General features: G+C 42.8%; 2 protein-coding genes across 3 annotated transcripts in view; one reads left to right on the top strand and one right to left on the bottom strand.

Annotated features, from left to right (window-relative positions):
- USP7 (ubiquitin specific peptidase 7) overlaps positions 1 to 10,318 on the top strand; it is a 67,608-nt gene extending 57,290 nt beyond the window's left edge. For both annotated transcript variants that reach the window (XM_056503179.1, XM_056503180.1), the window contains 10 exons: positions 1,015 to 1,168; positions 1,613 to 1,680; positions 2,724 to 2,832; positions 2,926 to 3,003; positions 3,352 to 3,452; positions 4,055 to 4,154; positions 4,987 to 5,106; positions 6,343 to 6,414; positions 7,246 to 7,336; positions 8,948 to 10,318. In XM_056503179.1, coding sequence (XP_056359154.1) covers positions 1,015 to 1,168; positions 1,613 to 1,680; positions 2,724 to 2,832; positions 2,926 to 3,003; positions 3,352 to 3,452; positions 4,055 to 4,154; positions 4,987 to 5,106; positions 6,343 to 6,414; positions 7,246 to 7,336; positions 8,948 to 9,054 — 1,000 coding nt within the window. In that variant the 3' untranslated portion in view covers positions 9,055 to 10,318. The remainder of the gene's footprint in view (positions 1 to 1,014; positions 1,169 to 1,612; positions 1,681 to 2,723; positions 2,833 to 2,925; positions 3,004 to 3,351; positions 3,453 to 4,054; positions 4,155 to 4,986; positions 5,107 to 6,342; positions 6,415 to 7,245; positions 7,337 to 8,947) is intronic.
- Positions 10,319 to 14,407: 4,089 nt separating this feature from the next.
- On the bottom strand, positions 14,408 to 23,149 carry LITAFD (LITAF domain containing). Its single transcript, XM_056503710.1, has 5 exons — positions 23,016 to 23,149; positions 16,885 to 17,003; positions 16,417 to 16,482; positions 15,213 to 15,372; positions 14,408 to 14,768 (listed from the first exon to the last, which is right to left on the bottom strand). The coding sequence occupies exons 2-5, from the start codon at positions 16,988 to 16,990 to the stop codon at positions 14,660 to 14,662; spliced, it is 441 nt and encodes a 146-aa protein (XP_056359685.1). The 5' UTR covers positions 16,991 to 17,003; positions 23,016 to 23,149; the 3' UTR covers positions 14,408 to 14,659.
- Between the last annotated feature and the right edge of the window lie 1,029 nt (positions 23,150 to 24,178).

Raw genomic sequence — 24,178 nt, forward strand, 5'->3', positions numbered from 1 at the left:
AGATCTTGGCCTCAGTACCATGGCCACTGGACAAGGCTCTTGGAGCTCTTTCAGCCCAGAACTACACTAAACTGCTTTCCCTTTTTGCCTCTCCCTTGTGCTCACAGTCAGGTCCTTACTGGTCTGTGGTGATGAGATGCTCCTAGTTTGCCTGAGCATGTGTCACTCTTAGGTGTACTGGTTCTTCAGCTGGAGACTTCTCCAAGGCAAAAGGGGAGCTCCTGCATCTTGTATTCAATAAAGGAACCTTTCATAAGCTTGGCAGGGCTATAAATCAGCATTTCTATGCTCTCACTCCTGATGGTCACACCCAACTGTGTTGCTCTGTTTCTCTCCATGGGCTGACAGTGGGTGGAAGCCAGCTAGTCTATCTTCAGCACTCTTACCCCAGATTATGTGAGATGAATGTATTTCTCATGTCATGCCTTGGAACTCGCATTCCCAGTTGACCCAGTTGGTGTTATGCACCCTTGGCTGGCTGCTGACTCCTGGGTAAGTGCACAGCTTGTACCCTGGTGCTATTTCTCTGCAGAGAAGTTGGGGTACCAGTCAGGAGTGACCCAAACCAGCCCCTGTGCCCACTGTTCTGCCTCTCTGTGCCAAGCAACGTTGTCCATCCGGCCTCTGTGCAAAGTGTTTGATACAGGGGTTCATGGAAAGCTGTGCAGCATTGCTACAGACACACAGGGACGTGACAGGTGGGAGGGAGGGAGGGCCAGCTCCTGCTGCAGTGGTGCTGTGGAGCCACAGGAGCCAAGAGCAGGGCCAGGCTGCCAGGGGAGCAGCAGAGCAGGCGAGGGCGCCGGGCCCTGCAGCACAGACACGCCGGGCTCTGGGTCACTGCTGGCTGCACCAGTCCTACCGTGTACCAGTGGTGCTCTTGCAAAGGTTTCTGAACTTCATCTCTGTCTCTCCACTGCTGCTGACCTACTGTAGCACATGTTTTTAAAAGCCCCAGCTGCCTGTGTGTGTGGCACTGTGATGTGTAATGGTATCATTTGTTTGCTCTTGTAGGGATGACCCAGAAAATGATAACAGCGAGCTCCCAACAGCTAAGGAATACTTCCGAGACCTCTATCACCGTGTGGATGTCATTTTCTGTGATAAAACCATCCCAAATGACCCAGGCTTTGTTGTTACTTTATCCAATAGGATGAATTACTTTCAGGCATGTGTCCTGTTTCTCTTTTGTTTCCTTGAAGGAGTGGGAATCTTCAGAGCAAGTTTTCCTTATTTCCCTAATACTATAATTTAAAAAAAAAACAAACCCAAACAACACCAAAAAGCAACCAAACGACAAAACCAAGCAAAATAAGAATGGAGCAATTGTTGTGGATTTAGTGGGCCTTTTGGCAATAGTAACTTACTGTCATAAAACAGTTTCCTCTTTTTTTTTTTTTTTTTTTTTTTTTTCTTAGAATATCTTATTCTGTGTCAACTGTTCAGAAGTTAGCAATACTAGTTTATTTAGCCTTGGGGAGGTAGGCATAGTGGGTTCTCTCAGAATTTCAGTAGCATAATGTTCCTGTCATGGAATGAATGACTGTATAATTGTAGAGCAATGTCATAAACGTGTGAAACAATTCAGAACTTACTGAAAATTTATTTTCAGGTTGCAAAGACAGTCGCTCAGAGACTTAACACGGATCCAATGCTATTACAGTTTTTCAAGTCCCAAGGGTAAGATGAATTCCTTAATATTCTGTGTCTAAGCTGTTCCTCAAAAATTAGCCTTTTCCAGGTCATTAACTAATTCTCTACCTGTAAGGTGTTACCTTTGTGGCAGGCACAGCAGGTTGCTTTGACAGTTGAACTATTGCAATGTCTGTCTCCAGAGCCTCAAAGAATTGCATATTTTAGAAGAGTTCTAGTAAATGTCATTTTAAAAATCATTAATTACTTCAAAGCCTGATGCCGTGGGATAAATTATTAAGTTAATGCAAGTGCTGTTTCAGTAAATGCAGATTTCTAGAATGGAGGAGAGCAGAAACAAATGCACATAAAAGCAGTATTTTTGCTGATTTTACAAGTTTAAATGGAGGAGTTACTTCACTGAATGCCCCCCTCCTCAAAGTCTGCAAATGAGGTTCTGTGAAGATGATGACAATTCAAAAAGTTCACAGGTCCTCGGAGGGATAGTTCTGGTTAAAGTGGTGGTTTTACACATTTGTGTAAAACTAGATTTCAATCTGTGTAAAACTATAGCAGAAAGTAGTGTATTATAGCTCTGTGTATAGGAATAATGCACACACAAAACTTAAAGTTTTCTGTATTCATGGAAGTGTAGATGCTCTTTAGTTACCTGAGGTTATCTCTCTTCATCATCAGTGAGAATTTGAGTAGCTCTTTGTAGTTTCCAGTGCTCTGTGGTCACTGTGGAATTTGCTGTGTCATATGGCTCCACAAATTAACCTTTCACAATCTAAAGCATGTGCTGCTATGCCAGTAATTTCAGAGGAATGTAGGTCTGCCAGCCTGCAGCACTGACAGTGAGCTTGTAAACATCCAGGAGAGTTACACACACCCTGAGTGGTTTTCTGTTCCCATAGCCCAGCTGTGTTTAAAAATCACTAAAGTTCTGGGTGTTGTGCTGCTTAGGCTGTGTTAGCAATTATGTGGAACTGGAAGCCAGTAATAAAAATATTCTTGGTGCTTCTTTTACTGAGCAGTGATGGATTTTTAAAGAGATGGACTTTAAGAACATGTTTTCTTTCCTTCTGTAGTTACAGAGATGGCCCTGGTAATCCTCTTAGACATAATTATGAAGGTACTTTAAGAGATCTTCTGCAGTTCTTCAAGCCTAGACAACCGAAAAAACTCTACTATCAACAGGTAAGAGTCTTTTCCTTTTATTGGGGTGAGTTATAAAAAATAATTCTGCCCTATTCAAAGTATGCCTAAAGTGTTTTTCGTTTTTTTCTTAAGCTCAAAATGAAGATAACTGATTTTGAAAACAGAAGAAGTTTTAAATGCATATGGCTAAATAGCCAGTTTAGGGAAGAGGTGAGTGAAGCCATTTTTACACACTTGCTGTCATTTCTGTGTCAGAGCTGGTGTGGTTGTGCTTATGGGTCACACACTCTACCCTGAGTAACAAAGAATTATAATAAAGCTGTACATGATGTAAAAAAAAAAATCTATAAAACAACAACAAAAAAACCCCGAAGAGCACAAAAAATGTAAAAAAAAATCAAATCTGTTAAAAGAAATTTTGAAGATGACATAGGTGCTGGCTTAAGTTGTCTTTTCAAGATGAGTGGTTAAGGATAACAGTGTGGTGCGTTGTGTGCTTTAATGTGGTTGTTTACATTTTCAGATTTTCTAATGACTTTTGTGTTTCAAATTCCACAGGAAATAACAGTATATCCAGATAAGCATGGGTGTGTGCGGGACCTGTTAGAAGAATGTAAAAAAGTTGTAGAACTCTCTGAAAAAGGTTCAGGGAAATTAAGGTAAAGCTTAATTAATGGAAGACTATTATTTTTTCTATATGATCATGTAAATTTTATGCATCAAAGTATCTGTAGAATTTAAAACACTGTAGAAAGCATTATTAACAGATTAAATGTAATATTGTGTTAAAAGCTTCCAGATTGACACTGTTAATGGTTCTTCTTAACTAGAAATATAAATTTTACACAGTTATTTATTTATTTTGTATTTAATAAAGTTATATCTCTTGAGTTTCATCAATTGCATTTGTTAGTCATGACTTACTAATTGTTTAAAATCCAAGCACTTCATGCTGTTCATTTCTCAGGAGTTACAGGGGTATGAAGTGAGGTCATTTAAAGAGGATATATTAAACTAAGCTCCACTAGAAACCTATATTTTGTAATGGCACATCCTATCTTTTTGCCATGAGCCAGAAATAATTTAACCTCTTACGGCTTTACTTCTTAATTTTTGCTAAAGGTTGAGTTAAAAATTTTATAAATACAGTAGCAGCATCACTTTACATTCTACACTAATCTCTCTCAAGGTTTGAGGAAGAAATGTTGCATTTTTTTTTTCAATTCACTTTTTAAAAATGCTTTTCCTGTTTATCTTCAAGGCTGCTAGAAATTGTAAGTTACAAAATAATCGGTGTCCATCAGGAGGATGAGCTGTTAGAGTGTTTGTCACCTGCAACAAGTCGAACGTTTCGAATAGAGGTGAGTCGTGCTTGTCTTGGAGAAGCTTTAAAACCTGACTTTAAAAGAGGAAACTCTTTCAGGTAGTAATTTTCTTTTTCTGGGTGCTGGTCTTCAAATACTGTGATGTTTGTATTAAGATTACATGATAATATTACATGTATTTTTAAAAGTAATGCTTTTTAAAAGATCGTCCTTTGTTCCATCTACTTCCCTATAATGGTTTCATTCTTTCAATTTTACTTATGTTTTTATAACAATACATGGAGACTTTGCAAGAGCCTGTCCATAGGACATTTAATTCTTGGCAGTATTTCCAAGGTTTGTTTGAGATCTCATGATAGAAGTGTTTATGCTTAGAACCCACTTTTGTACTCTAATATTCTAGAAGATTTTGTTTCCATTTCTGTTACATTTAAGGTTCTTGAGGCAAATTTGATACTTAATGTGTGATTTTTTTTTTTCTAAACATCTCATAGATCTGCTAACTTGCCTGAGAGATCAGAAATAAAAAAAATACCTTCCTAGTGTAAATTGTAATGAGGAGCTGTTCTACTGGCACTGCTGCACTGATTCAAGATTTCTTGTCAAAAAAGCCATTCAGGAAAACCAGGAGAATATTTTCTGAGTAGGGGAAGCTGAAATGCTTTTGTGCCAGGGATGAAGGACTCTGGTGGAAGGCTCTGTTAAACAACATGGCTCTTTCATTTGTTTTTGAATAGAATTGTTTTAAATCAGTAACAGTACATCAATAATGCTTTCAGTTCCTAAATAACTAGAAAAGTTATTTAAAAACTAGTTTCTTTTTGTGGAAGTTTGCTAATTGGAGTCACAATTCTCTGTCTGGATCTAGGAAATTCCTCTGGACCAGGTAGATATAGATAAAGAAAATGAGATGCTAATCACAGTGGCACATTTCCACAAAGAGGTTTTCGGGACATTTGGAATTCCATTCTTGCTGAGGATACACCAGGTGCAGTATGCCTCCCTTTTTCTCCCTGTGGGATTATACTGGTGATGCTTTCTTTAGGTATTGTCAAAGAAATGTGTTAGTGTAAGAGGTGTGTAGGAAAACACAAAGATTCTGCCCCATCTGTGCCTTTTCATGGTTAAATCATTTCCCAGCTCAGTTCCTTTTGCATGTCCAGGTTGTTCAGTGTTTCAGTGAGCCTGTACAAGACCTAGAAAGCTGGCAGCAGCTGTCATCCCCTGCCTGCAGGATCCCAAACAAACCAGAGCCCTGCTTCCAGCAGCACTTTAGTAACTGCAGTGCAGAGCTGTTGGCAGAAGTGGCCCTGCCATGGCTGCTCTCACTGAGATGTGATTATGGAAAATGGGACTGCTTTCTCCATCACCTTCTGAGATGACTTTGCATTTCATCCTTTCTGTAATTTGATGTGCTTTATCTGCTAGGGCTGAAAGTTGGTACAAGAACAGGAGCTAATTTTGAAGGCTTAGTTTAAATTCTCAAGTTTTTCTGTGGTGCTGTGACAACTGATTGTCACCCTGATTCTCTTAACATCAATATGTATTTCTGGGAGCAGTTAGCCATTTGCTTGTAAATTTTTTCTAGTTCATGTATGTTACTTTGTATGAAAATTACTTACTTGAAAAATTTGGGAATGAGAAATACATCCATATCTCTACTTCTAAAACTCTAAAATTAGAATTTTACTAATTTCCATATTTTTGATCAAAGTGTAAAACCTGTGTGGTGATTTTTGGTGGAAACCATTTGTTCTGCATTTCCCTGTTATGACAGTTAATATATATTATTTATCTTTAAATATCTGTCCCTTTTTTGGGCAGTGTGCATATAGAGGAAGCAAAAATATATTACAAAAAGTAGTAATATGCTTAGCAAGAATATGGGGTTTTGTTTTTTTTACAAATTCCTGTTTTGCTGCTGATTTTCTAACTTTGCTAATTTACTTTAACCAGACTTGTACATAGCAGTAGCAGTGCCTGGCCAATTTATGGGGCAGTTTGCATAATGATGAATCAGTAATAGTTAAAGTTCCTGAATTTAGTGCAAGTTGCCTGCTGTTCTTCCATATTGTAGAGAATGATGTTGACACTTGTGTAATTTTGTAAATAACAGAGAGTTTGAGGCAATGTTTTTCAATGAAGCTTAAAGTAGGAAACACTAACAGCTTCCCTTTTTTTTCCTAGATTTTTTTGACATTAAAAATCTTGTTGTAATTATTAGGGTGAACACTTCAGAGAGGTTATGAAGCGGATTCAGACAATGCTGGACATACAAGAAAAAGAATTTGAAAAGGTAATTTCAAGTTGTGGGAGAGTTTTTATTGCTGACTGTAAACCCTAAGTGAGTTTATTGTAGTAGGTTGGGACACCACAGATTTGGGATAAATGTAGATTTTGTGTGATAGAACAGCTGCTTGACTGAAATAATGCTTTTTCTAGGATTGATTAGTTAGGGTGGGTAGGATCACTATTTCTGTACAGAGATTCTGCAAAACATTAAAGTAACCTAGAAAAGTGTAGCTGGTGTGGGACCTTTAGAAGCCACCCCCACATTACATTCCTGCAGACTGTGACTCAGTCAGGTTGTGCAGGGTTTTTTTAGTTGCAATTTGTAAACTCCCAAGGGTGGGAATTCTGCCCTGTTCTGGACACTGTGTTTTGGGAAGGCTTTGCTTTCCTTGTACATAATCACAAAGTTTCATTTTGCAACTTGTGGAGGTCACCTCTGTGCAGTTTTGTGAGAAAAGCCTGCTCCTGTGCACCATCCTTCAGTGGTGGGAAGCTATAGATACCCTGTCCACCTTTTCCTCTGGGCTGAACAGAACCCATTTCCCAGAGGTTCCTGTACACCAGGTTCCCCCCAGTCCTCTCAGTCTCACTGGACTTGCTGCAGTTTGTTGCCCTGTCCCCTGGAGGGCTTGAACCTGGACACAGTATTCTAGGATGGGGATTCATGATTTCCCAAGCATTTATTTTGAGGGTTTTAATGAGGATTGTCCTTTTTCAACCCCTGAAGAATACTGCTTATAACCAGCTCTAAGTTAGACTCGTGAACTTGGGCTTGAAGACCTTATTTCTGTGTTGTATCCTACCACTTGGTTTTGTGTTGTTTTTCTTTGCTTAGTTTAAATTTGCCATTGTAATGATGGGCCGACACCAGTATCTCAATGAAGATGAGTATGAAGTGAACTTGAAAGATTTTGAGTCCCAACCTGGTAAGTTGTTAGACAACCTCACTTTTCTTTTGGCCTGCTGAAGTTGCTCTGCCAGTTGTTATTTGTGTTTATTCTTAACTCAGGATGCAGAAAGAGGGGTTTTTTTACATGACATACACTAGATGTAGTGATTAAGTAGGTATTTGTATATGCCTGTGTGCACACTGAGCAGTGTTAATATGTAATGTGTTAGACCAAGAATATGTATTTTATGAGTGTATAGATAAGTAATCTATTTCCTTTTAAGTTAAAAGATTGCATGTGAATGACCAAATGGGTCCAGTATCAGTATAACACACTGAGGAGCATCAGTTGCACCTTGTCTTTATTGTCCATCTACCCCTTGCATGTTTGATTGTCATGGAAAGTTAATTCTTCTTTTTTCTTGATATCCTCAATGAATCTGAAGATTCTAACAAGAGCATTAAATCTGTCAATTAGATGCTGTTTAGATTTTTTTCCCCCCCCAAGAGGTGATATTCACCAAGGTACAAATTCAGCTCCATCTAATTTTGTCTCTGGATGGGCTTGCCATTTTGTTTACTTGACATTTAAACCTCTATTTTCTTAGACATTTACACGTGGGAGAAACCAGATTAATCCTTCAGGAGTTCCACCATAGGAGTGTTTTCATAGGCATAAAATGTTTTGGGCTGGGAGGACCATGTAGGACCTAATTTCTTTCTTCAGAATCATTCAAATTCTCCCACTAAGATTGGCAGTTCTCTTTTAATTTCATACTGACCATTTTTTCAAGCAAGAAAAAAAAAATTTGATTGAAGGAAATTTATCGCAAAATGCAGATGCAGGCAACCAACAAGTTCATGTGTTTTATGCTTTAGTGGTTGCAGCTGATGGCTTTGAATGTAGAATGTGCTTCCCTTGCTGGGGGTCTCTCTAGTTTCTGCCTTTATCATTTCACTTCAAAGAACATTGGATGCTCTCCATTGAGAACATCTTAAAAGATAATTTCTCTCATTTGCAAGAAATATGTGGACTGTGGTTTTCCATGAAAACTAGCAGTTTTATTTTACTAGAGTAAATAATATTGGGTTGAACAAATGAAAAAATCTGTATATTTTCTTTGCAATCTAAGTGACTAGGGTTTTTTCTTAGAAAAGAAAAAGGAGGGTCAGTTTCATGATGTCTTAATTAGCATTATTTGCCTTTTACATGAATTTAACAGATATTCCCACTAAAACCAGGTGATAGGAATAACAGAGATTATACAGAGTAAATACTGCTGGTTGTCATGTTTCAGTGGCAGATTCCTCCCTGTTTGAAACAGGCTCAGCACTTTGGTGAAAGCTGGTACTCTGGTGTGCCTCTGGCCATGAGTTATAACAGTGGTTATTTTGCTTTGGCACACTCTTCAGTGCTGTAAGCTCCTGTAGAAGAAGAGAAAAAGCAGGTACCTGATGCAGAAGGAGCTGTGGAATGTGCTGTTGGGAGGAAAGCCCTGCCTGCCTCTGGGGCTGCTCTGCACTCCTCTGCCCTCCCCCTGACTCCCAGCAAACTATGGGCTGGGCACACAGGAGTAGTTTGTGTAATGGAAACATGTTTCCAATTTCGTCTTAAAATTTCATCATTTTTTTCTCTTTTCTTTTCTAGGCAACATGTCTCATCCAAGGCCATGGCTAGGGCTTGACCATTTCAATAAAGCCCCAAAGAGAAGTCGCTACACTTACCTTGAAAAAGCTATTAAAATCCATAACTGACTTACTTAACCAGATTGTCAAGGCAAGGGACAAAAATAAGTGTGTGTGTGCACCTTTTTAACAACTGTAGAACTTTGGTACACGTGCACTATATCTGAAGTCTTCAGCAAGAGGATTTGCTGCTGATGTTAATTTTATTTTGTTGAGGCTGTTCAGTTTGGCTTCTCTGTATCTATTGACTGCCCTTTTTGAGCAAAATGAAGGTGTTTTTATAAAAGCTTGGATGCCAATGAGAGTTATTTTATGGTAAACGTAATGCAAGGCAATTGTCAGCATAATGAGGGAAGAGTTTAGTAGAACAGTTGACATTGGCAAAATTATTTGTCTGTAGTACGTTTATAGATGGCATAAGCTGACTGGCTGCCCTTCCCATGTGGTGTTCACCATCACTGCAGCTAGTAAGTCTTATGTTTAGACTCACATCAGATTTATTTCCTTCAGTTATACTTTAAATGACATTTTTGTGCATTTGTAAATGCAAAAGAAAAACTCACATCATCAATAAATAGCAATCTCTACTTCATTGTGTACATTGTTGGCACTTATTTGGGATTTTTGTCTCCTCCAGCTTCATAGAATCTTTTTTAATGAACTAGTTTTCATTTAATTTAGTCAATACTTTGCATCCCGTTTTGCCAAGTGGATGCCCCGAGTCCTAAAAAGAGATATTTGGGTCTTTTTATGAAATTTCCAAGCGTTGTGATTGATTATGCCATCTTCTGGCAAATAGAATGACACTCAAAAGTTGGCAAAAGCAAGTGGAAAGATTATAAATATCATTAATTTAGTTACCATGGGAAGAGATGGGGAAAACACAAGAACTAGCCTTTTAGCACAGAGGGCATGCTCACTAGTGTTTAGTAAGCTGTTGACTTTGTATAAAAAAGGAGGAAAAAAAATGAAAAAAGAAGAAAAAAAAAACGAAAAAAGAAATTGTATATTTAATGAATGAACATGTACAATTTAACACTTGGAGGTTAATTTTATTGGGTGAGTCTGCAAGTGAATTTCACTGATGTTGATATTCATTGTGTGTAGTTTTATTTCAGTCCCCAGACTGCTTCCTTTTCTTTGGAGCTAATGCCAGCCGCGTGTCTAGTTTTGAGTGCAGTAAAGATAGAATCAGCAATTCACACTTAATTTTACATTCTTTTCCAGTATTTTATTTTGTTTCTGTAGCCTCAGTGTACAACTCCTCTTCCTGTATATTGCCTTTTTTTGCTGGAAAATGTTGTATGTTGAATAAAATTTTCTATAAAATTTTTTTCGATGAGTGATGACATGGACACTGAAGAAGATTTCTCCTGTCCTTGGAAGTAGAGTTTTAGGAAATGTTTTCATTCATGAGATTTTACTAAAGGTGTGGTTTTCTTTTTCCTTAAGTGTTGACAATTGTATAATCCTCATTGGTTGTTTTGGGGAAAATTTTGTGGGGGCTTCTGTTTAATAGTTTTGGGGTTGGAGGTTTTTTTGGGGTTTGTTTTTTTTTTACATCCTAATTAGTCACATATGAGCTTAACAAATAAAAGTTTTTCCAGGAAAGGAGCCATGTACAAAAAAGACAAATGGAAAAATTATTTTACTAGTTTGTTTGTAAAGCTTGTAGTAGAGTCTTTGTGGTAGACTGGACTCTGCCTGCCTGTACAAAATTTTGTGGTCCAGATTCTCAAGTCTAATATTATAAATGGTGTAAAGTGAAATCTGGAGTCTCTAAAGGTAAGGTCTCTTTATAGAGTAATAGGTTCCCTCTGTAATGTGTTCCTTGTATTCATAACCAAAACAGAAGGTGCAAGTTCTAGGTATGTTTGATTCTCTTTTTAGTTTGTATCTTGCAGTGCTTTTAACTGTTTCTTTTTTCCAGTCAAGGCAAACTAGTTGTTTACTTTGGTTTTGTTGTCTGAGTGTGTAGGTTAGGATAGAGGGAAGTGCTTAACTGGCATGCCTTAAGTGGAGAAAGCTTTCCTTTGCTTTGCATTTCCATCAAGCTGGTGAGAATTGCACCATCCCAGGGGTGTTTTTACTGGTACTTGGATTGTCTCTACAGGCTTTCAGTAAATGTCACAATTTGTTTCTAAACTCTTTCTGGGAATCAGAGGCTCTGGTCAGCAGTAGTAAGCTCTAATTATATTTAGTGTTGTTTAGACTGATAAAATTGAGCTTATATCTGAATGTCACTAAGTTTTCACATTAATTTATGGGATGGTGGCAGCTTTTAGGGACTTAAGAAACACAGTCCTCCCTATTTCAGAATAAAAAGCCACCAACAGTAGATTTTGGGTGCCTTTTGGGTTTTAGATGATTGGATTTTATGTGCTTCAGTATTTGTGCTGTTCCCACACTAGTTTGAAGTCCATACTTTGAGCCATTCCTTATGCAACTTTTAATTACTGAAGGATTTTTTTAAAAAATAGAAAGTTTGGGAGCACAAGTAACTTGTTACTCAGATGTGGAAACACCTATGAAGGGGAGGACAGGAGGGTTACTCAGATGCAGAATATTTGTTGAGTTCATTTAAAAAAATTTACAAGAATACAGTCTTCAAAATTGCCATGCTTTTCATTTCTTTATTCAGATTTTGGAATTATCTGGATAACAGACAGTGAGTGCATTAAATTAAGGTAATGGTAATGTAAGTGTTAAGCAATAAGGATGTAATTTCACAGTACACAGCATCAGAGCAACTTGTTAACAGCCCATCCGAATTCTCCCTACAAAAACAGAGCCTTGTTCCTGTAGATTTACATAGTGCCTTTTATCCTAAAGGAGTCCAAAGCATTCTGTGAGATCTGAGCAGCTCACACCAGTGATAGCTGCTGACTAGGGATGACAGCCAGCCCCAGCCCCCTTCACCGGCGCAGGCTGGCACAGCGACCCCGAGCGAGCGCGCCTCCCGCATCCCGGATCTACCTCAGCTGCTGCCCTCCGGAGCTCCTCCAGCCTCAGCCTCAGCCTCCTCCCGTGCCAGCCTCCTGTGCCAGCCTCCTCCCGTGCCAGCCTCAGCCTCCCGTGCCAGCCTCCCGTGCCAGCCTCAGCCTCCCGTGCCAGCCTCAGCCTCCCGTGCCAGCCTCAGCCTCCCGTGCCAGCCTCCCGTGCCAGCCTCCCGTGCCAGCCTCCTCCCGTGGCAGCTCCCCAGCCCGAGCTCAGCCCCGGGCGCTGCGCTGTCGGAGCCACGCTGGGGGGTGGCTGTGTCAGAGCCTCTGTGAGAAATCCTTTTCTGTAGGAACTGTACATATTGTAAATAAAACAGCCCGGGTTCAACTCTGCACTCGTGTCTCGGCTCTTCATTTTGGAGAGGAGTCGCACTTACAGCTCTTGGGACACTCAGAACCCGGGTTTTGGTTAGATCAAGTCGATGAAGTTTACAAAATTCAGTCAAATTGTATGTCAGGAATGGTATTAATAATGTAAGGTGAATTCTGCCTTGTATGTCAGCTTCCACATTTTGAGCCCTTGTTTTTCTGAAACATGTTGGTATTCAGTAGAGAGTGTCACTGTTTGATGTGAGAGCAGCGAGTGTCATTTATTGCTGGCTGTTAAACCTTCCCGGTCTTTGGGGTCAAAAAAGGGGGAAATGTTCACATGTGATATGCCCTAATCCAACTCCAAATCTGTATTCTATTTAATTTCTGCCCCAGGTGGTGTTAGCTGTATACCAAGCACAGCAGGAAATTAAATTTGCTGTGGCTGGAAGCCTTTATTTTTTTATTAAATAATTGTGTAAAACCATTGCACCTATATATAGTGGTGTAAAAATGTCCTAACTACTTCTGTTAAATACCTCTTGCACATCTCAAGTCATATAATTTCTTTGCCATGTGTATATTCACATGGATTTGGGTTTACACCTTTCCTGATTAATGTCACTGGCTTGGTGCATTATTTACCACTAATTAACAGCAATGCTTGTGGTTTCACAGCCAGGTTTTAAAATGGAGAAAAATCTTGACATCCAAAAAAAAAAGTGTGAATTGGTAAAACCTGCTGTGCTGCCATCTGTGGGGCTGCCTTTAGTCCTTGTGGGTTTGTATTCCATCAGGTGACAGTAGGTTGGGTGACCAGGGGAGGGACAGTCACTGACCTTGGTACAGAGGAGTGAAAGCTGGAGCAGCTGCTCTGGGTTTCATGTAGGGCTGGGAAAGTGGTGGTTTAACAGATTTTACGTGTATTGATTACATGTTTTCACATCTCTCAGTCTGAAGACTGGGGTTTCTGTGGTCTAAAGGCTGCAGTGGTGCAGGTGTTGAAGGAAGAATCAGTGCATATGCCCAGCTTAGCTTAGCTGTGGGATCAGCTCGGTAGGGGCAGTTTGGATGCAGCCGGTGACAGCTGGCTCGGGGTGACAGGGCTGGTGGGCAGTGCATTTCTGGAGCTCATTTCCAGTGTCCAACAGCCAGCACTTGTCCTCGCCGTGCCACAGGGGGGTCTGACCTTCCCGGTGTCCCTGACCCCTTTCCTGCTGTCCCTGGGCCCCGTGCCCGCCAGGGGGCGGTGGCGGGCAGTGCCCCGGGACCGGTCACTGCAGGGACAGGGACACTGGTCACTCACTGCAGGGACAGGGACACTGGTCACTCACTGCAGGGACAGGGACACTGGTTGGTCACTGCAGGGACAGGGACACTGGTCACTGCAGGGACACTGGTCACTCACTGCAGGGACAGGGACACTGGTCACTGCAGGGACACTGGTCACTCACTGCAGGGACAGGGACACTGGTCACTGCAGGGACAGGAGCACTGGTCACTCAGAAATCACTTGAGAAGTGTCTGGGTGACTCCTAGGCATTGTAATTGCAGATATTTGATTTCACAAGGTGACTATAAAGTTCTGTGTAAAGGTAAAGTCTAATAACTCCTGCTTTGGGAGATGATGCACTGCAGTCAGAAGGCTGAGAGGTAAAATAAAGGCCTTGTGTTGTGGTGGCTTTGTTCAAGCTGATTTTTCTTATTTGTGTTTTTGCCTTTTGGATTGTGGCTTGTTAATGTAATAGGGGTGTCCCAGTGACTTGCATCTCATGCTCAGGGCACTGCAATGCAGACAGTAGATGTTTTACCAGTATTGTGAACAATAACAGGTTTATTTTCTTACCTCATACATAAGAGAGTAAAGACAGTCTCATAACTTAGTGTTTTGTTAATAAATAATCAGCTACACTGTACCACCCACAGCCCTGCAGGGGTAGATCCTGCAGGGAGAAGAGCAGAGAGAAATGAAATCCCAACCAGTCAGTTCCAGTGCAGAGAAGAGCTTCTCTGAAACATCCATGTCCAGACCTTGCTTAGTGGTGTGCTGAGAGGTCCAGAGCTGTGTCCCAGCTGGGTGGAAGATTTGAGAGGAGCTGAAGTACTCACCAACTGGAAACTTCACAGCACAGGGCAGAAAATCAAACAGAGCATAAACACTGCAAATGACTCTTGGAAGTGTTTTTTGTTTTAGAGCCAGTCCAGCCATGTGGTGGTAAACTGGAGCTTACCAGGTGGGTTCACCAGCAAGGGAGCTGCAGAACCCGAGCACAGTCCTGTGGGTTTGCTAGCAGTAGTTTCATGTGCAGAATCTTATGCCATTAGGAAACGGAGGCTTACATCGTCTGGTTGCATAAACTTTGTTTCTATAGTCTTTTGTATCTATAAATGTGAAATTGGCAGCATGGGCAGTAATGATCTGCATCCTTGAAAATCTTCACAAAGAGAGGGACGAAGCAGCATCCGAAGCAGCACCTGGAGCCAGAGGAGATGGACATGCACAGAATGATTACTGCCTTTCCTTTTCTGCTGATTTTCCCCTGCCTTGTTCTCTCTGCCTTTTCACTGTGTGAATCCACTTCTCTCCAAGTCTATTAATCTATCTTCCAAAAAATTAATCTTCTTTGCTTCTGACATCTTATGCACGAGTCTGTTTCTGAGGCTGATCCTAAATTACAGCTGGGAAGTAGACAACCTAATTTCTGCTTGTCTTATGAGAAGTGAAACATACTGGGTTAAATTTAGCAAGTTTGCATCCCCTGTAGCCATGATGACTGTATCTAGAAAGGACAGGATGGCTTCTCACCAAGTGGAGAAGGGCAAACTGTCTGTAGAAGCACTAACTAGAACTTTGATTTTTAATTACTCGTTTTTAACCTTCTGTTAGGCTGAATGTGCACAGTGCCCATGAAGACTTACCCAACCATGCAGAGGCTGGTGCACAGGAGGTAGGACAGCTTGCCCAGTCTGTAGGTGACCTGGGTGGTGATGTGCTGGCGGCAGGAAGGACAGATTGTGGATGTTGGTTTGCTGGAGAAGATCCCTGCCACGATGATGGGAGGCTGGGGCACCAAATAAACTGAGTGCAGGAGAGGAGAAACAGCCAATTAGAAGCCCAGGAAATATTTTGCAGGTTATAAAGCCTTAATTGGGAGAATGTGGGTTCTTAATGTCATCTGTATTATAATTATTGATTTCAGGTTTATCCTAAGAACCACTGTGGGTATCCCAAAACTGCACCTAAAACCAGCCAGTGTTTGCTTGGATGAGGACACACAGAGGGAATTGTCTGTGGGATGACCCCCAGTCAGGCAGTCCCCACCACCTCTGGTGGATGTGCTCTGACACTGGGGATTTGTCTTCTGATATTTACAATAATATGTGCTCCCTGAAGAAGGGATTTGAAGGATGTTGAGGAACTTTCTGGATCAACTTTTCAGTAGTTATGAGAAATTCATCAAAGCAGTTACTCTTACACCTAAATGCCATCAAACAGCTCTGGTGCTGTCCCCAGTTAGTCTCTAGCTCATGTTTTTGCAGTCTAGACTTGACTATCATATTCCCTGACAGGCATGGCCCTTGTAGGTACACGAAGGATATTTTTTCAGAAATGTTTTCAGTAAAAAAACATTTAAAGGATCCTAAAACATATTTAGGGCACAACTTCACACTGTAGCCTGAGGCAAAACATGAGGAGTGGGAGGGTATCTGTTAGATAAATAGGATAGAGCGTGTCTGAGCTCAAGTGCCTTCTGATTTTAGGGATATTTTAAAATATATGCCTCCCTTCCTCCTTTATAAAGTATTACTGGCTGTTCTGCAAAGCCTTTCCTCAGCATCTCATTTGAGCTTCTCCACTTCCAAAGGTGACTAGAACAGGAACACTGGCCTTAAAATTATTTGTTCTGAAAGCTCTGGCTTCGGGCCTTTTTGGTTTGTTTATTTTTCTTTTAATGGGTTTTTAAGCAGATATGGCTAATGCTGGAAAAATCAAGTCTAAGTCCCCTGTCTTTTGACATTTCTGTAGAAATTTTCCAGCTTGTGAGGTTGTGATTGGGTCAGAACTTCCCACCCTCTGTGTGATGTCGAACCTGACCCCATTTCCCTTTTGCTGCGGGCTCACCGGGCTCCTCCACGATGGTGGTTTCTCTGTAGGAGTAAGGTGGGGGAGAAGGGTACTCATATCCTCCTGTGCAAAGAAAAACAGGGCAACATGTGAAAGTGCCGACAGCTCCCGCCTCCCAAAACCCCGTGGAGTGACACAGAGAGAAACAGCCCTGAACTGATTCATGGCTCTGCAAAGCCAAAGGAGCCCCAGTGATCCCCAGGACCCCTTTCCCAGCCTCAGGACCCCTTTCCCAGCCCCAGTGATCCCCAGGACCTCCTTTCTCAGCCCCAGCGATCCCCGGAACCCCCTTCCCCATCCCCAGGGACCCCAGGACCCCCTTTCCCAGCCCCAATGATCCTCTTTCCAGGACCCCCTTTCCCACCCCCAGGACACCCCTTTCCCAGCCCAAATGATCCCCAGGGCCTCCTTTCCCACCCCCGGGACCCCCGTTCCCACCCCAGTTCCCCTCCCAGCCCCTCTCACCCTCCTGGCCGAAGCCGGGCGCGCTGGGCTCGGGTCTGTAGCGCTCGTGGTGCGGCTCGTACATGACCATGGGCACATCCCGGCACATCTGCTTCTCTCCTGACATCTCCGCGGCTCCCCTGCCCAAGCGAGGCACAGTAAAACCCTCTGCACGCCGCTCTCCGTGCCCGAAATTCGCTCTCTAGCTCCTGCTTCCCAAACTCAGGTGCTGCTTAGAGCAGTTCTCACACTCTGGCTTTTTGTAGGCTGGAGCGCAGTCAGCTCCTCTCACACTTCATGATGAGGAAGGTGGAGAGCAGAAAATACCAACTTAATGCATTTCTTTGTGCTGGGAAGCTAAAAACCTTCCCCCAGAAAACTCTATTCGAAGTGTGCGAGGTGTGACTGAAAGAGTGACCTTTGCAGAAAAGTTAACCTGTCCTTTTTCTCTATGGGTTGTCAAAGCAATCAAGGAAGGGAAGAGCACACTTGGAGCACCCGTGAAAAACCTTCACGTGTGATTAGGGCGGTGCAATCAGCGCAATTCGGATCTGTCTCCCTTCGGGTTATTGTGCAACCTTATCACCGCTGCTACCGTGACCAGCCGTGTCCTGTGAAACTATTGTCTCATCGGTAGGTGACAGGAATTTGTTGGGAAACATCCTTATCGCGGGTGAGTGCGCTGCCTGAGGCGCTGAGCAAGATGAGGACACAAAATGTGTTTGCAGGTGTTAGCAGGAGCTGATCCTGGCCAGAAAGGCGGGGGGAGGAGGAGGACACGGATGGAGACGTGTGTTTGTATCGCTGCCAGCGGAAAGGTGTTAATTATCCCATGCTGCCAGTATTAACTCGTTGGTTTTACTGGCATTTACTGCAAGTGTCCCTTGCACAGGTCGGTGAGTGTTTTGGGATAAAAGGGAAGTTTTGGGGGAAAAGGGAACACCATGCACAAACTGCACGAATGTGTTAGATCAAGGAAAAACAGCATAAGAATTGCTGGGCAAGGCAGGATGATCTCAACAGGTCTGTTTGCAAGGAGTGCTGGAGGTGCAGGACAAAAGAGGAACCACCAGCAGACCTGAGATAAAACATCAGCCCGTCAAGGAGGAGAAAAAAAAAAAGGAATTTGAAAATAACACTAGGGAAGATGTGCCAGAATTTTCACAAATCTGGAAGAACGGCAGGTGATATGAAAAACTGTTGCAGAATGAATCATAAAGGGAATAGGTAGGATGGTGTGGAGAAAAAATCAGAAATACAGCATTAACCATGTTAAGGCCAAAGATGCCGAAGGAAATTGCAAATACTTGGATTGGAGAGGATGGCTGGAGAAAGGTGCATGTCGGTATGTTGTTATAAAGGAGCTGAACCCGGGGATTGGGAATGGCAGAGGTGTTAATAATTGTTGAAGCTTCATGAGGATCTCACTCTGAGAAGAAAAAAGGTGAGAGTCAAGAGAGTTTGGGTTGGATGAAGCTGTGAGACCCAAGGGAGAAGAGACAGAGTTTGTCAGCAGTGACTGAGGGCTCAGGAGTGCGGTGATAGATAATTTACTTTAGCTGGTGTTGGCCAAGAGCTGCTCCCCTGGGACAGGGATTAGTGCGGGAATTACAGGGAGTTTCCAAGTTTTTGTGTTATTCCGATCTTGGTACGCTAAATACTGGGTGGTGTCCATTTGGGTGACACTTCTGCAGAATCCATCTCGTGTGAAACAGGAAAAAGAGGAAAGAGCTTTTGAATTTCATGTTGTGCCTGTAAGCCCAGGCAGGCTCCTGCCAGAGGGTAGGAGGGAATAATGATGGCTAAGAGAGTGAGAAATCGTCAAGCTAACTGCAGAGTGCAGGCACACTGACTAATCCTGGCTCCACCCAGCGAGGCATCGGGATAACATCACCAGGTGAATGTGGAGGACACGAGGAGCAGAAGTGAATCAGCAGCAGGGAACAGTGTGGGCTGCCCGGTTCGTGTTTGATCCGGGCAGATGCCAAGCTCAGAAGCTGTGGGCTGGGGCTGGTGACAAAGCGCTGGATTTGCTCACTGTGGGCGCCTTGCTCTGCTGCTCTGCAGCTGTGTGCGCTGCAGGGAGAGCTGCCCCAGGGCTGGGACAAAGCACCAGGGGCTCGGGGACCCTCTGGGCAAGGATGCTGCACATCCAGAGGCTCAGGAAAGGAATTTTCTAGGTTATTTGTGCGACTGTGCAGAGCCTTTAATTTGGCACAGAGGTGTTTGCTCTCGGTTCTTTGTCCCTGCCGTGTATAAGGTGCCACAGAGCCCTTTGGCACTGTGACTCCCAAACCTGTAGGTGTTGTTGCCATAAATTAGAGCAAGCGATTTCCCTCTTTTTCAGATGTTGGAGAGGAAGATATGGGAGAGAACAGTGTGAGTAGCCCTGGAGGAAAAAGTGAGGAGAAATATCAGGAAGCAGTTCCTGAAGAGCAGGAAAATCCCCTACAAACTTGGCTACAGTGACAGCAGGAGGGTCTCAATTAACAATTTAGGAGTGATGTGAGCTGTCCTCTCTGCAGCCACAGAGAGTTCTGGGCGAGCCTCAGGTATAGCACTGATACAACCCAGATATAACACAGGTATAACCCAGATTTAACCCAGATATAACGCAGGTATAACACCCCTGGGGCTCTCCTGGGCTCTGCCTTTGTCTGAAGCAGATTGACTCAAACTGCTGGATTGAGTAATCCCAGGGGCATCAAAACAATTCCCTGTCTTCTCTCAAGTTTTAGTCTCGTCTTCATATGGATATGAACCGGTTTGCCCTGGAAAATAAAGCTGACTTTAAGTCCTGTGGAAATCAGTATTTGGAAAAAGGAGTAAATCACACCCCGAGGCATTTGCACAAAGAGCCAATTCAGTGAAAGGGAGGTGCAAATGAGAAAGCCTTTCTGTTCCAGGAAGGCGAGATTACAGGGAGGGATGGGCAGGCAGTTTCCATCCCCTTCCCCTGATTTCCCTAGGCTCTGGTGTTCGGGTGTGAGGAGCAGCCTGATGCTGCAAGCAAAGCTGAAAATGTGAAATTCCAGCGCTCAGCCCCACTCTGCACATCCCTCCTGAGTGTCCCGCTGGCTAAACAACCCCTCAGGTGGGGTTAACTCCAAGTGTGCCTGCAGGAGCACAGGCACTGCCATCTCTGCTTGGAAAGGGGTTTCATTGGAAAATCCGAGTTCCCTGCAGTACTGATCCTTCTCTCAGGCTCGTACCTGGCTCTCAAGGATGGCATCCCAACAAGCAGTGACTTGTTATAACAAGAGTTAATCTCCATTCCAGCTTCATCTGATGTCAGTGTGGGATTTGCCGTTCAGAGACAGAAAAAAGGGAACACGGAATTGGGAGGAAACGTTAAGATTTGGGTGTTTGAAGAATATAGGATACTACATCCAAAATTTGGTATTTTGGAAGATTGGCATTAAAACACCATAGTAAATGATCTCCACATTTCATGGACATCTGGAGGAATAGCAGTTTTCTCCAGAGGCCTGTTGGCTTGTAGGATACTGGCCCAAAGGATTTCAGTTTGCTGCAATGTGTTCTGGTTCTCCTGTCATCACTAGTTCAATGTTTTCCTGGGCATTTGGCCCTTCCAGCTGTGTTTATGAGGCAATTTAAATTTCTGATATTTTAAAGAGTGGCCATAAAATGCCATTGCTGGCATGTTAATACAAGTAGGGCTTGAACAATATCAAGAGCCTGTCTCACTTGAGTGAAGCAGTTAATTCCAGTTTTTGGCTAGCAGTGAAACACTGAATTCCTCAGTGGAGAGGTCTTTTCCCTTTATCCTGAGTTGGACATTTTGGGTAACATTCCCCATGTGCTGAGGGTTTTCAGATGTTCAGGAAGGAATAGCTCCAGCTCTAATACAGACAGACAGAGTTGGGGAGCAGCACTCAGGTATTTGCCTATTCTCATTCTTAAATAGCAGCTGAAAGAGAGGACTGCTGGCAGCAAATGAGAAGCTGGACTTTAGAAAATATTCATTATATCTGGAGTAGACAACCTTTTCAAGGAGATGAAGAACACTCTGCCAATTCCCCCTTCTTTACTCATGAAATTAAATTTTAACATCACAGTTATTCTGGGTTTTAAGCCTGAATCAGATCACCAGCCTCCCCAAATGGAGAGGATGTAGCTGAGGGGGATTGTTTGAATATGCACCATATTTCTTGTTGCAGACCCTTCACCTGGTTCCCTTTCCTTGCCTGCTGACTGCCTTGTCTCCCCCCTGGTATGAGCACTCACAAGGCTCTGGAAAGGCAGGCGCTGCCTGGATTTTCCACTCCTGTCCCACATCAGTGTTAGGTTAATCCTCCATGAAGGGAACCCAGGTCTATAATTCAGTACATTTACTGCTCCTGTTGCTCTTACCTTCAAGCAGTTCCAAACACTGTAAACTTTCACAAACCTTCTAGTCTGGAATTATTAATGGTGGTTCCTTGCTGTGTGCTATTGTGCCAGCATCATGCTTTTACAGAAAACCTCCTCCCCTCGAGCCAGCCCAGAGAGAATTCCTGTCCCTTTGCAGTCTTTCCCTCACAGGACCCAGCAAGGTTTTGATTCCTTTTCATTTCTGTGCAGTGAATTCATCCTCCTTGTCCCTGAATGGTCAGTGATCTCTGTCCTCAGCTATGGGATGGTATGAACCATGATCAATGGAAAAGTCTGCAAATAATCCAGCAGCACTTATTTCCTTTTCCCAGCCACCTCGTGCTGATGGTTTGTATTTAAGTTGTTGTTAACCAGCAGCAGGTCTTTCTCCTTCAATGTCATTCTGTACTAATGAAATCCCAGCTTGCAGCTGAAATTTTTGGTAGTTTTCTAGGTGCTCTGCTTTGTTGCATTATAATTCACACAAACACTGCCACAGTAGGTCTCTGACTTTTCTTATTCACTGTAATAGATTTTCTGCTTCCATAATTTGTTTTTTAAGTAACACATTTTATTAGCCACTCCTATATTTCTGCCAAGGTTATTAATTAAAATACTGAATAAGATCCATCACTGCTTTCTGTGCTAACCTTTGATGCAAACCAGGTTTATCTGTTAAACCTCATTCCTTAATTTACTCTTTGAAGTATAATCCCTTGTATCCTTGAGATGACCAACTTTATTCACATTTAAAGGGTGCTTGCTCTGAAGGGTGAGCACAGCTGAGCCCTGGGATTGCACTAGAACCTGTCCCTCCCTAATTACCATTCCAAAAATAGAGTAATAACCACTAAAGGGATGTATTGTCCAGTGGTTTGTGCATTAACCTGGACTGGGGGGAAAAAAATGGGCTCAGTTCCTGTTCTGCCACAGTGACGTTTAACAATTAATTAATCTTGGTTTTCCTTAGCTCTGTTGTGGACAGAAATACTGTTTTGGGGGGATACTACATCAATTCTGCTGTGGCATTTGATTATGTCTTAAAACCTGAGCAAACAGAAGATAGAAAATGCTGAGTTTAAATTCAGCCTTTGTCCTCTATGAACACAGTTTTGTCTTTCATGTTCCCTTTTAGCTTCCAAAATTGGGGGCAGACTTACACAGTTGTTTCCAGCACTTAATCATTACTTTAAAATTTGATTCTTGCCAACTTTTAATTTAATTTCTTTATAGATGAACATTCCCTCACCAACAGAATTGAATCATGGGTAGCCAGCATTTCATTTACACCCTTTTAAAAATAGTGTCCATAACTTGTCCTTCAAATGAAAGCTGATAGAGTAATGTGTCCTACAGCATCTGGAGCTGGTTTAGCAACTCTTACAAAGTTATTATGAATAAATTCACTTGAAGCAAGCAGGTATGTGCTCTGCTTTTATGTGTGAGCTAAGCCCTTTCCTATGGTGCTTTACTTTGGATTTCTATCCTTACTACTGTTCTCATTTCCACCTTCACAGAAATCTCCTTTTCCTCTCTTCCATCCCTGATCTGTTCTAGGAGAAAGAGAAAATATTCTGAGAAAAATCTTTGCCTCCAGATTTTAGGAAAGTGAGAGAGGGTGCAGATTTTCAGAGTTTGACAATTTAACCACCAAAAGTTAACACTGACAACAGAGAGCCCCAGGTGCCACCTCCCTGAGCTCCTTCAGTCCTGTCCCCTCCCTTCTCCACCCCTGAGCAGCAAACTCAGCCTTGGGCCAGGAGTTTGGAAGCTCTTACCTTTCTGTAGCTCTGGCAGATCCGGGGGGGAGAACAACCTTCAGAAGGTGGTCACTTCATCCCTGAGTGCGTGCTGGCTGAGCCTGGCCGGGCCAGCTGAGCAGTGGCATCCCTGCCGTGTCCCGGTGACATCCCAGTGCGAGTCAGCCCGGGTGTGTAATTACCCCTTCCACAGCCCAGCCCACCGCCCGTCCTGCTCTGCCACACGAGGAATGCTGCCCGACCGGCTCGCTCCACAGCTTGTTTGGGTTGGTCTGATCACCAATATCCCAGAGATTTTCCTGTGTGCTAAGCTGGAAGCTGATGGGAATGATGAGAAGCAGCACAGCAATAATTGATGGCAATTCCTCACCCATTGTGCTTCCTAGGAGAAAAGAATGATGAAAAGCCACAGGTGCAGGTGTATCTGGGGCTCTGATGTTTTGTTATTGAGATCAGTGGTCACTTTAAATTTCTGACCAATTCAGTGTGCTTAGATCAGCAAAGATCTCTGTGCAGGCTGGTAACAATTGACATTTTAGCTGGGATCTTCTTGGTAGCCAGCTCTGTGGCTGAAATGGATTTTTGTTAAAGAGATGCTTTGTGGTGTGTTGCCATTTGCCCACCCAGATGCTCTTGTTCTTCTTAACAGTGAAAATAAGATGGAAATATTCTTCAGATTAGACCACTTACCAATCACCAACTAGACTTGACCTGGGGGAAACTAATTGAATATATTAAAATATATTTGAAAGCTTAGAAACAGAGACAAAACCACCTCTCTCATCTGCCACACATTTGACACCTCCAAGCATAACAGTGGCTGTGTGACCTTCTCAGTAATAATTGTTTTTATTCATCTGAACCTCCTGAAAATCTGTTCTGCACAAAGATCTTCCTCCACAGCAGGAGCCCACCCCCAGTGCTTCCCACAAGGAAGGAGCAGGATGCCCTGGCTTTGTCTGGCAGGCTCACTTCACCAACACAGGACATGCTCTTGGCTTGGCTCCTGGACAAAACCTTATTTAAGAAAGGGCTGCAGCAGTGCAGGAAGCCCCTGAGCTTGGAAAGTCAGGATTGCATGATAATAGCAAAATAGAATTTTGTATTTCCCAGTACAGCTGGGAAACTGCCATGGGAAAAGGAAGAAGGGAGGGAACTGTCAAACTGTTGTGCACTCCAAG

Source organism: Oenanthe melanoleuca, chromosome 14 (genome assembly GCF_029582105.1).
Source record: "Oenanthe melanoleuca isolate GR-GAL-2019-014 chromosome 14, OMel1.0, whole genome shotgun sequence".
NCBI classification, from domain to species: Eukaryota; Metazoa; Chordata; class Aves; order Passeriformes; family Muscicapidae; genus Oenanthe; species Oenanthe melanoleuca.